The sequence below is a fragment of the Mauremys reevesii genome, linkage group 3, assembly GCF_016161935.1.
Source record: "Mauremys reevesii isolate NIE-2019 linkage group 3, ASM1616193v1, whole genome shotgun sequence".
Classification (NCBI taxonomy): domain Eukaryota; kingdom Metazoa; phylum Chordata; order Testudines; family Geoemydidae; genus Mauremys; species Mauremys reevesii.
The window spans coordinates 109646591-109658302 of NC_052625.1; the positions used below are offsets into that span (position 1 = coordinate 109646591).

An 11712-nucleotide genomic window follows, 5' to 3' on the forward strand; every position below is an offset into this window, starting at 1 on the left:
ACGTCAAATATTTTCTCTAGCCTCTGGGAGAATATTAAGAATAGCACTGCTTATAGCAATTTTTGCAGCATTGGGAACATTACATCTTCTGCCCTGTCTTTGTCTAATGCTTATGTGCAACAGGACTGCCCCCTTGTGGCTCATGAAATGGACAGAAACTTATATAAAGTGAGGGAGATATTTGTTATTGGATGAACTGCCATTGATGAGAGACTCAGAGTACCTTTCCCACACCCGCTCGAAAGCATATCTGTCTCACCAACAGAAGTTGGTCCAATAAAAATAGTACCTCACCGACCTTGTCTCTTTAATATCCTGGAACAACATGGCTACAACAACACTGCAAGAAATGTACATGGAAGACCCACAGTAAATTGAGGAAACTCTTTAAAAGGAGGGATTCTTATAAGTTTAGAGCAGTTGCTTGTATCCTGTAGTTGAGTGACACCCCAGGGAATCCCTAGCAGTTTTCTGGGGTGTGTCATGTGATTTTCCATTCCTTGTCCGTGGTCTGCTCAGTCACCCTCAGATGTTACAAAAAATCTCTCAGCCATTGCACAGATTCCTATGGTGCCTTCTGTGGAACTTGGCAGTTCCTCTGACGTGCTATATATACTATCCCAAAGGATGCTGAGGTTTTTCTCTGGAGGATTGTGGTCGATTTGTGAGTAGGCAGTCATGTTATGAAAAAAATATATAATTGCGGTTTAGCTAAACTTTAATGCCCAGCTTTTGGCTTTTTAGCATGTTATTAAATGCCTGGTGTTACAAACAGGGGCTCTCTAAATGTACTTATTTTCCACAAACCTACTGTTACTTTTTCAGGTCCTCACTTCTCCTAGTGTTATTTCCCTAGAGATGCTTAGTCATGACCCTGATGTTATAAATGTATTTTTGTATTCTAAAGAAATTAATCCCACATTATTTTGAGCTTCTAACTATCTGTTATCATTTGTTCCTCATTCATACTGGGCTATATTTTCAAGACAAGACCTCTAATTGTCCACATAAGTATGCACAGGCAGGTGCATATACAACTATTGTATTTGCATGTGCAAACAGAAAATTGTGCTTACAAATTCAATGATGTTTGCATGCAAATTTGGCAGTTGTGTAAGCAAATGTTTGCACACAATTAGAAACTAGGTAAAAAGTTTTGATGTTTGTCCAGATACCTCGAAACTCTTCTCTATACTCTCACAGAATCATCTTCCCCTGTTTCCTCTCTACAAGACCTTGGATTACTTGCACTCCCCTACAGCATTCTAAATTGGACTGTGGCTGCTTCTTCCTCCAACACACAACTAGTTCTTTCCTGCCTCCCTTTAATTCTCTACAGGTTGTATGCTCCCTCTCACCTTCCTTTGAAGATCTATTGCATGGACCAGCTATTGCTATCTTTTTGATCCCATGGATAGTGTCCTGAATTGCAACTTGGGAGATCTGTTTTCTATTCCTGCCTCTGTCATTGATCTGCTGTGTGACTTTGAGCAAGTCACTTCACTCTCTCTCCCTCTGTTTCTCCTTCCACCATTTGTGTTGTCTATTAGATTGTAAGCTTCTGGGAGGTGGGGCAGTCTCTTACTATGTTTGTACAGTGCCTAGCACAATAGGGCCCCGTTCTCAAATTAGGCCCTAGGTGCTATGATAATGAAAATAATTATAATTGAGCCCTAGGCACCTTCGGTTATTGTTTGTTTTGTAATGGACTTGCTAGTTAACTAAGTATCCCAGACTACACTGAAAGAGCTAGTGTGCACTCTGTTTTAATATAGTAGATATCTAGAGACAATCAGCTCCTGCACTAAATGTTAAAGTGGAGGCAGCAACATCTTATTGGAGAGATCATCATCAAGGGAGAGCTTATACTGAGCATCTCATGGATTGTTGAGGAGCTCTCAGAAGGCAGCAGCCACTAGGGAGAAAGACACAGCCATGGGAAGAGGCTTGTAAGGGAAGGAACCCACTGGTCGCTGAGTTTAGCTATCAGATTGAATAGTGTAAGCACTCTGGTTTATCTGCTGCCCTTGCCTTTAGCATACTCATATGCTTCTGAGATAGATATGCCTTTATGTGCAGTATGACAACTCTCATTCGGTGTATTCAATCATATGATGACATGTCTGGTGTAAATAGTGAAAATAGATCCACAGTAACCATTTATATCCAAACAAACAAAAGGTTATTTCTTCAGATTTTATTTTACAACCTAATGCATGAAAAAAAGTAGAGACGCACTATACCAAAAAGAAAATGGAAAAGATAAAGAGCTACTGACAAGATTCTCCTTTAGTAACTTTACAGCAGGCAGAATGGTACCATCTTTCCTGCTTAACCATATCTAGTTTCAGCAGCTGGGATTTAATCAAACATACAGATTGTATCCTTAGCATAAAAAGACTCTGTTGGCAATACCAAGGAAATAAAGAGATGAATAATAAAATTAGAAGAGCAACAGAATATTAGCCAGGGTCTAGAATTTAAGAGGTGTTGAATGACTCTTGTGACATGTTGAGCACGCTACATTGTCACAGATTTGGCTTCTGCTTTCTACTGATAAAGTGGCTGGATTGTGGTGTGGGATAAAATGGAGAAAAGGGGAAATTATTATGTTTCTGTTTGTTTCTAGTTTCTTCCTATATTCTTAAGAATCACTCATTCAGTTTCAGATTCTGTATTTCTATCATCATTTTCTTCAGGGCCTGATCCTGCAAAGTGCTGAATTTTCTTTGCACAGAAGTGCTAAATACTCTCCATTCCCAATGGCTGTGCTCCCTTGAAAATACAAAAGCCTCATCCTCACTGAGGAAATTGTACAAATGTTTCAGTTGCTATTACCAGTTCAGTTCCACCAGTGTTAACAATGTTGGGATTCCGTAGTGTAGATTGGTTGCTGACTGTGTTTTTCTATTTCTATATAAATTTTCACCCAAGAAGCATTATTAACTAATTTTTTATCTTGTCTCTGGGAGAACATTAAGTATAGAAGAAGCATGAAAAGCACTATATGTAAGTGGTAGGTGGTGGTGTTATTCTGCAATCTCTTGTTTGTATAAAAGACACTGCATATTATTGTTATATTGTTTCAATGAAGAAAAATATTGCCTTGATGGTTAAATATGTCACAATAGGCACAAACCCAAAAGCCAGGGGTAGCACAGTCATTCTGGTCATTTGTCATACACTGGCTTTTGTCTCATATATGTTTGAAGGGTGAGAGGTATGTAGCTGTAATGATCTGGGCTGCCGTCCAGTTAAACAGTTATCTCTGTGTGAGTGCTTCATCCCTGGGAACGTTCATTGTCTCTTCCTCCTCCTCCTCTTCTTTGCTGTTGTAGTCCAGAATTTCGCAGATGTTCTTCCCAGAGTAGACAAAGGCAGCTGCAGCTCTTAGGCTCACTCAGCTATGTTCCCTTCCTCTTTGGTGGTCTGACTCCACCCTTTTGTGATCTAGATGCTTATGGTCCGTCCCCCTCCCTTTTGAAGGACTGAGCAGTAGCGGGAGAAAGAGAGATCATTCTATGGCTGTTCATTCAGCTCTACTCTTGACTCCTCCTTGGGTAGCTACACAGACTCAGGGGCTAACTTGCAACCTCTCCCCTTTCCTGGCTTCTCTCATCTGGAATGGCATTGTTGTTTGCAGTGTTGTTGTAACCATGTTGGCCCCAGGATACTAGAAAGACAAGGTGAACCAAGTAATATTTTTATTGGAACAACTTCTGTTAGTCCAATAAAAGATATTACCTTACCCACATTGCAAGAGCTGAACAACCCCAAAAGGATGTTTCTAAAAGATATGCTTTAGGAATTTGGGGGGAAGTTCTATAGCATGTGTTATACAGAAAGTCAGCTTAGATGATCACAATGGTCCATTCTGGCCTAGGAACCTATGACTCTAGTAAACAGTTAATCCATATTTATAGCTGGGAAATGGACTTGGGTACGATTTATGCAAAAGAGTGCACTTGAATATAGATCTGCTTATCTTTTTCACTCTGTGAAAATTACCTCACATATTTTAAGGAATGAGGAGGAATATTTGTCAAATGTCTTTCTCACCAGGGACACTTCAAATTCTTCACTTGGTGCCTATGCCTATTTGTACACATATATTAATGTTTATTTAGTAAGTTTAGAGGTTCAAGTTTCAGGGCAAAACTATAAGTCACAAGAATGCTTAATTTCAAAACTGTTCTGACAGTAAAGGCTTGTTCACAAAGAGTTTTTGGACTGCTTTAACTATATCAATGTGAAACCTATATAGTTAAAGTGATGACCCTTGTGTGGTCATAGTTATGCGGATATAATTTGCTCTTATAAATGTATGGTCACCTTCATTTGGGTATAACTGCATCCATAGAGGGATTGCACTGATTTAACTATTTCAGTGAAAAATCACACCCCTGAATGACATAATTAAATCAGTACAAAAACTGTGTAGACCAGGTTTTTCATCTGTGGGAAAGGATGATGTGAAACCAATATACTATGATCGGACACTGCAAAACATTGTATTTGGTTGAAGCATGAATATTTTTTACTTCACACTTGTGACTGATTGCCTAGGAAAACATGCTTGTGACTTCACCAGTGCCATTGCTATCATATTCTTCATAATACCTATTTTCAAAAAAACCCTGGTCCTTAGATCTCATTGATGTTATTGATTATCAGTGCTGTAAAAACACAGTCCCTATCCTCAATTCACAGTCTAATTCAGATACAGACAGCAAAGTTCACACACATGTGGCACACAGGTAGAGGGTAGAGTCTTATAAGAGTGCTGTGTATGTTTTAATAACCATCTGGATTATTGAGTCTAGATTGCTGTACAAAGGCTCCACAGAAGAAGTATGTTCTCAATAAGGGATATGAATGATGAAAGGGAGATCAGGTAGCAGGGTGAGGAAAAATATTTTTATAGCAGAAAAATACAATACTCTAGTAGTATTTGGGGTGGGGGGGTGAGATACGTAATTTCTGTGATGTTTATTGATTCAAATTATCCCACTTTGTTCCTGAGATGTATGGCAATGGCTGCTGTGCAATTCCCAAAAGAAGGCAATGCTTCCAAGTCAATGGGTTTACATGGAATAAACGCAACTCCATATTCATTACACATCTGTGGGTTGCTCTATACAGCAACCAAGTGCACCTGGCTGCAGAAGGAAAAATAGACTGACCTTTACTCATTTTGAGGAGTACATTGCTCCATACGTAGTCTTGAATGGGACTACTTGCAGAATAAGGTTTTACCGAAAGCGAGTGAAGGTGACAGAATCTATCTCCTTGTATTTACTATGTGATTATGAAACTGTTGTCTCTACATTGGTTTCAATGAAGGCTTTTATACATGATTGCAATTACATTTCTCATATTTCCATTTTAGACTATTTCCTTTTTCACTACCCTGTTCCTATACATTTAAAGTGGCAAATATCCCTTAAAATCCTGGCCTCTAATGAACAATTAATATCACCAGATTAAAAAAGGAGCAGAAAAATGTTGACTGAATATAGTCATTGTTGAGAACTGGAGTGGTGAAGAGATGGAACCTATTTATGTAGGAAATCTGGAGTCCAATCCTGCATTTTTGTACATCCAAAACTCCCACTGACTTCAAGGTGTGAAAAGAGAACAGCAGTTGGCTTCAATTCTTTAGCAAGCAGTAGTTAATAATGACCCAATTCATGATTTTAAGTATCAATAAAATGATTTTTTCTGGCTGCAGAAGGAAAAAGGTAACATAAAAATGTGACTCTCAAGGGATCCTTGATTATAAAGTACACCTAGTTTAAGGTTGTGGGACTTAATTCTGTTCCTCCTGAAGGGAATGGTAAAACTCCAGTTAATTCTGTGGAAATAAGAGCAGGCCTCTGGTCCTGCAATTTTTATTCAGGCAAGGTTCCCATCATCTTTAGGTGTGCAAAAAATTCAGGATCGACCAACTTATATTTACCCTATAATAAGTAAAATATTCAGGATCAGATCTTCAGCTGTTTTAAAGTGGCATAGCTCCACTGAAGTCCAGGGGATTATGTTAGTTTGCCCCAGATAGGGATATGTGTCTGGGTTTTTAATTTCACCAAGTATTAAGTTAAAGAAGTGAAGAAAATGAAATTAAATAGCACTATTATTAAAAAGTATTAGAACAGTTACTTCAAATTCACACACACATATTTCCTACACAAACATGTTTATATATATAGGTAGTTGTTTTCTTTAGCTGTATTTATGAGACCATAACGTGTATACCCGTTTATTGTTAGTTACATGAATTTACTAGATCATAGTTCTCCTGTGATCTGGATTCACCGGAGGGACTAAATAATTTGTGAATCTAAATGTAAAATTAAATCAGAGGTTAGTAAAAGAGAAATATAATCAGTAACTCACTACACTGATATATTGGACAAATCAGGAAACCAATTTGCAATAAGCTATTATCCTAAACTATTATTAACATTCATCTAATAATACAGAGTCTGTGACCCCACCACTCCTTCCTATTTGAGTCCGGACTCTGTTTATGTAAAACAGGGCAGGATCCTACTCCCCTTCTTCAAGAAGGATTCTGCCTGAATAAAGTATTGTAGATCAGACTTACACGGGGGAGGAGGAGGAGAGACGTCAGAAATGAAATGGAAGAAAGGACAGTGTGATGGAATCTAAAGCAAAGAGAAAAACGTTAACAAAACATCACTAGGAAAAAGAAGAAAGTGCGCCGGGTTTGGAGATACAAAATCAGAAAGATATACCTGGGCCCCAATCTTGCAGTCCTTACTGGAGCAAAACTTCTATTGGCTACTACCTAATTTATTTATCTTGGCCAAAATTATCAGATGTAGAGGTCTGCTGTCAAGAGGAGTTTTGCCGTTGACTTAAAGGGTTCAGGACTGAGCCGTAGATAACTAATGTTTGGCACTGAACCCCATATTTAAGCTCCTAAAGAAGTAGTCTGTTTTCCCCAGGTGCGGAGCATCAGCAGCTCCCATTGACTTCAATGGGCTTGTAGATGAAAATCAGGTCATTAGATAGCTCAGAACCCGGTCCTACAAAAACTTTTTCATCTAACTTGACTTAGCCCGGGGGTCTCAGTGGCTTCAATGAAAGGCATTGGAATGCACAAAGTTACTCAGGTGCAAAAGTGCTTGCTGGCTCAGGCCAGAAATATGAATGTAGGTGCCTAATTTTAAACCACTACATTTGAAAGTTCTGGCCCTAGATTTTTCTAGCTGTCTTCCCGGTGATATCGAATCGGATCACCACCTAGCCCCTAGTGTAAATCAGCTATATTGCCTGCGCTCTCTTGTCTTCCCCTGACTCCCCAAAGCAAACCCTTAAGCTTCCCATGACACTTTTAACTTGTTGTTTTGTTTTGATTTTTGTTCTTGTGCATTTCCCATTTCCTGGCAAACTCTTCCTGGTGGAGATAGAGACGGTGTAATGCAGCGACGAGAAAGCCAATGATATCTATTTTCGTAAAGAAAAAGAAAATACCCAGGTATCAAATTGAACTGAAAAAAATATTGAAAGAGCAAGTGAAGCGGAAATTTAAAGCCCCTCTGCTAATAATAACAGTATAAATAACCGAAGACATCTTGTAAACAGTGCGGTCATAACCCTGAAACATTAAACAGCTCGGTGGGATCTGGCGCATCAGCTGCCTGTGGACTCCGCTGGCGCAGGGGAAAGAGCCCGGCGCGGTCTGTTTATCTCAACTTTAATCTCCCACAGACTAGCTGATCAATAGAGAGGAAGATGTTTAAATTAGAAATTCTAGGCACCACGAACCCGGGGGGAATCCTTCCTCTGGCTGCACTTGGTCGATAAGTAACACCTCTTTCCCACCAAATTAAATTGTAGGGGAGGAAAACCGCCTCCAGAATGGATCAGGCCTCGGATTTCCCCCCCGCGTAGTTAGTAAAAGTTAGTCTTTTTTAAATTAGAGTAAGGCGCTAGCCTTGACAATCGATATTAATGTGTACTTCGCAATAAAGCTGGGCTATGAAAACTCTAGCATCACATGCGGAGCAGCAGGCTACGAACTTTGTTGCTGGTCAGTTTCAAATGGCAGGCGGCTGCTTTAGAAATGCCGGAATCCCCAATCTGCCAGGTTATTATTGCACTTCACGGGCAATTCTCTTTCTCCACAAAATATAAAATAGAAGTGAGACCTGGCAGTCAGGCTCCAAACACCGTCATCCTTCCCACCCCCAAAGGATACGGTCTAAAGCTTCTTAATTGGGAAAATAAACACTATATAATCTAGGGTCAAAGAGTTTTGTTCCCGGATCTATCATTCCACATCAATGTGGGTGCTTTCAGGAGAACCGAGAACGGGGTGTCATTCCACAAAACGCTGAAATGAAAATTAGACCGCTCTGTATTTATTTTCAATAGAAAGGAAGATTTATTCACAGAAATATAGCAAAACCTGTTTGAAGAAAATATATCTATATATCTTTAACGTGAATTACTTTATAGATGTGACTATCAAAGTCAATTATTCTATGAATCTACATATGTCACAATGTATCATACAAAAGATACACATTGGTACGTTTTGTTTGATCTTCCTCGCTATTAGCACTTGAACCAGCAAGGCTGCTTTGCAGGACAATCAACTGTACACGCGTTAATAAAGTTAAATATATGGGATCTTTGGGGTGGAGTCTTTGCTAATGTACATTTGGTCTCCTCTTTACTGAGGATGAATCCCCTCGTCTCTATAAAGTGTTCCTTAGAGAGGGGGGAGTCTCCAGCTTCCCTCTTCATTTCCCTCGCCTTACACACTGAAGATGGTCTCCTAGGCTTGAGGTTGGTCAGGATGCTGTAGGTCCACACAAGCGATTTGTGTTCACCACTTCTTTCAGGTCACTCTCGGGTTTGCCAGCCACCATAAAAGGCCAAGTCTGTAGCAGGAAACGACATGGGATGGAAAAGAGGGTTATTAAAACAGTGGGGTTAATACAATGATATTACAAGTGTCTAGTGAGACTGTGCTACACCAGAACCCACGGGCAGAATAGCCTCGCCAAATTTCTATTAGCGATAAAAAGTGGTTGAGCTAGGCAACCAAGTGCTGGGTTAGTCATTTCCAGGGATGACTCCGCCGGATTGTACTCAGTGGCAACGCGCATAAAAACGCTTAGCCTCCCAAAGACATTCGTCTCTCTCCCTTGTGATTATATATAGGCCTCCGAGTGATGAATCGTGTCCTATCCATCCCAGAAACTGCTCTCTGTCGCTTTTTAGATAACCGATAGCGTTTTCCTGAGCACACAATTAATACTAAGATATACGAGTAAAGACAGATCAAAACGGTTCTTCCTAAACTGGGTAATGTCAAGGCACCGCTCTCATGTGCTGCTCCTCTGCTCTTAAAATGAAATCCATCTTACCAAAAGTCTCAGCATTCTATACTGTACCGATTACTGTAATTATACTATTAGAGAGCCAGCGCCTGCTGTTCTTACTCAGGTAAAAGTCTCACTGAGGTTAAGGGGAGGTTTAGCTGAGTAAAGAGTGCAGGATTAGATCCATAATTTAAATTATATTATTTCCCCCTAGGTTTACCGCTGCATTAAGAGCAGCCTCCTTTAATAGCCTTAGCAATAAAAAGCTGCACACCCGAAAATATTTTGCAAGGAGTACAAAGGGATTGCCCTCAGACTGCATTCTGCCCACTTGTTAGATTGCTGTGTCTACCCACAAATTAAGATGCAACTATTTAAAAAAGAAATAGCTCAAACCCTTCTCAAATCACCTTGTGGATAGCAAACTGCCGGTTATTTTTCTGCTGAGCCCAAAACGTTTGAAAAGCAGCTTCAAGGAAGATCACCCCACTGAACGGCCACAATGTTTGATGAAATTCATTTATCATGCAATGTCCAAACATGTATTAAAATTTAAACGCTAAATGAAGAGCAAGAATGATCTATTTTAACCACCGATTTTAGAAAATGTATTCAGTCCTTGTAGTGGCTTGAATTATTACTATTATGGATACGGTTGGCAGTACAGCGAGAATGAATTACACACACACACACACGAGAGAACTTGTGTTTCATTTATCTTTACTGTACTTCCAACGCTACAATAATAGCTACAATTATCTAATACATCTTTTAAATCCGTGGTTAAATTAGACAACTCTCACCTAGGATTTAAAGGATTTTTTTTCTACTCTAAAGTTCTCATTTATAAAAGAAACAACCCGAGAACAGTAAATCCGAGGTAATGAAAGAACAGATCTATGGTAATGTTTTTAAAAAAGCAAGTTTGTGTGTGTGTGTGTGTGTGTGTGTTATTTTACATCAATAAACACCAGAAAATAAAGAAGAAATGAAGACTGAATCATTCGTTAAGAAATCGGACCTGTTCCTATATACTGAACACTGTTAAAGTACTTAATTGAACGAGAAATCCTGTTTGGATAAATACTGCGTGTAGAGACGCCATCTGTCTCCCAACAGTGTGTGTTTAAAATATGTTACTGAATCGATTTGCATAGTTGCAGCGCATTTGACCTGTCACTCCCCTTTGAGCAGATTAACACAGAAAAAACTAGTGCCATTATAGTGGGAAGCTCTTTTTATAAGTCAACTAACAGCGTTTGGGGAGGGAGGTGATTTGGAAGGCATCTGATTTATTCTAATAAACGCAATAACTCAACGCCCCAAATATACTCTCGGTGGATCTGCCAGCAGTCCTCTCTGAAGGGTACAACACATGTTGATTTCCCCCTCCCTTCACTTCAGTGATCAAGTGTATTGATGAACTATTAAACGCGCCCAGGCAGGACCTTACCAGATTGACTGGGTGAATGTAACCATTTTCATACTTGTCATTGGCCAGGATCTGTCTCAGGTGAGCAATGTAGCTGGATGCCAGTCTCAAGGTGTCCAGTTTGGAAAGCTTGGTGTCTGGAGGTACCCAGGGCAAAGTGGTCTTAAGCCTCGAGAAAGCTTTGCTGAGTACCCTCATCCTCGCCCTCTCCCTGGCGTTGGCAGCGTTTCTCTGGACTTGCTTCCCCTCTTGGCTGACTCCATTTAAAGGGCTCTTTTTGGTGGGAGCCTTTTTCCTCTTGCCGGAGGCGCCTCTCCCCTTTGGGGGGGACGCGTTCTCGCAATTGGAGCCCTCTTCGTTGCTCTCGTTCGACGTCCCAAACTCTTTGTTAGAATCCATTTTCAGGCCGTCGCATTCCAGCATTTCCACCTCCTGAAGGTCTTCCACATCGCTGAGCGAGCCAGTGGACATGGTCTGCGAGATGCACAAGGATCAAAGCTTCCTCGGGGGCAGGCGTTGGGTGAACACCTCAGGCTGAGAAGACGTTTCCCCTCGCCCTGGGGTGTGATAGGTTTGCAGTCAAGAGAGGATCCCCGCCCCACCCCCGCTTCTTGCCCGTGTTTGAGTGAGAGAGAAAGCTGAGGAATTTGGTGAGGACACTAGTAATTTATCTGGGGAATAGAGAGGCGGATCCGGCTGCAGCCCAGGGGAGGGGCCCTGTCCGGCCACTGCCTGTTGCTGCTCACCACATTCACAAACCTCTGCTCAAGAGCAGGAGAGGAAAACAGGCACCAAAGAAGAGTTCCAGTGATCTCAACATTGTAATTCAAATCTTCTCAACTGGAGCAAGGCAGCTCCCCCTCTCCTCTGCCCCTTAGAACTCTGCATGGCTCTCCCTCCTGCCTGCTAGATGACCCAGGC

General features: G+C 40.7%; 1 protein-coding gene across 1 annotated transcript; it reads right to left on the bottom strand.

Annotated features, from left to right (window-relative positions):
• Positions 1 to 8420: 8420 nt before the first annotated feature.
• TCF21 (transcription factor 21) lies at positions 8421 to 11413 on the bottom strand. Its single transcript, XM_039531236.1, has 2 exons — positions 10813 to 11413; positions 8421 to 8915 (listed from the first exon to the last, which is right to left on the bottom strand). The coding sequence occupies exons 1-2, from the start codon at positions 11260 to 11262 to the stop codon at positions 8826 to 8828; spliced, it is 540 nt and encodes a 179-aa protein (XP_039387170.1). The 5' UTR covers positions 11263 to 11413; the 3' UTR covers positions 8421 to 8825.
• Between the last annotated feature and the right edge of the window lie 299 nt (positions 11414 to 11712).

Coding starts and splice junctions, on each gene's coding strand:
- TCF21 (XM_039531236.1), bottom strand. CDS start 11,262: ATGTCCACTGGCTCGCTCAGCGATGTGGAAGACCTTCAGGAGGTGGAA. Junction 8,916..10,812: donor ACATTCACCCAGTCAATCTG/GTAAGGTCCTGC, acceptor TTCCTGCTACAG/ACTTGGCCTTTTATGGTGGC.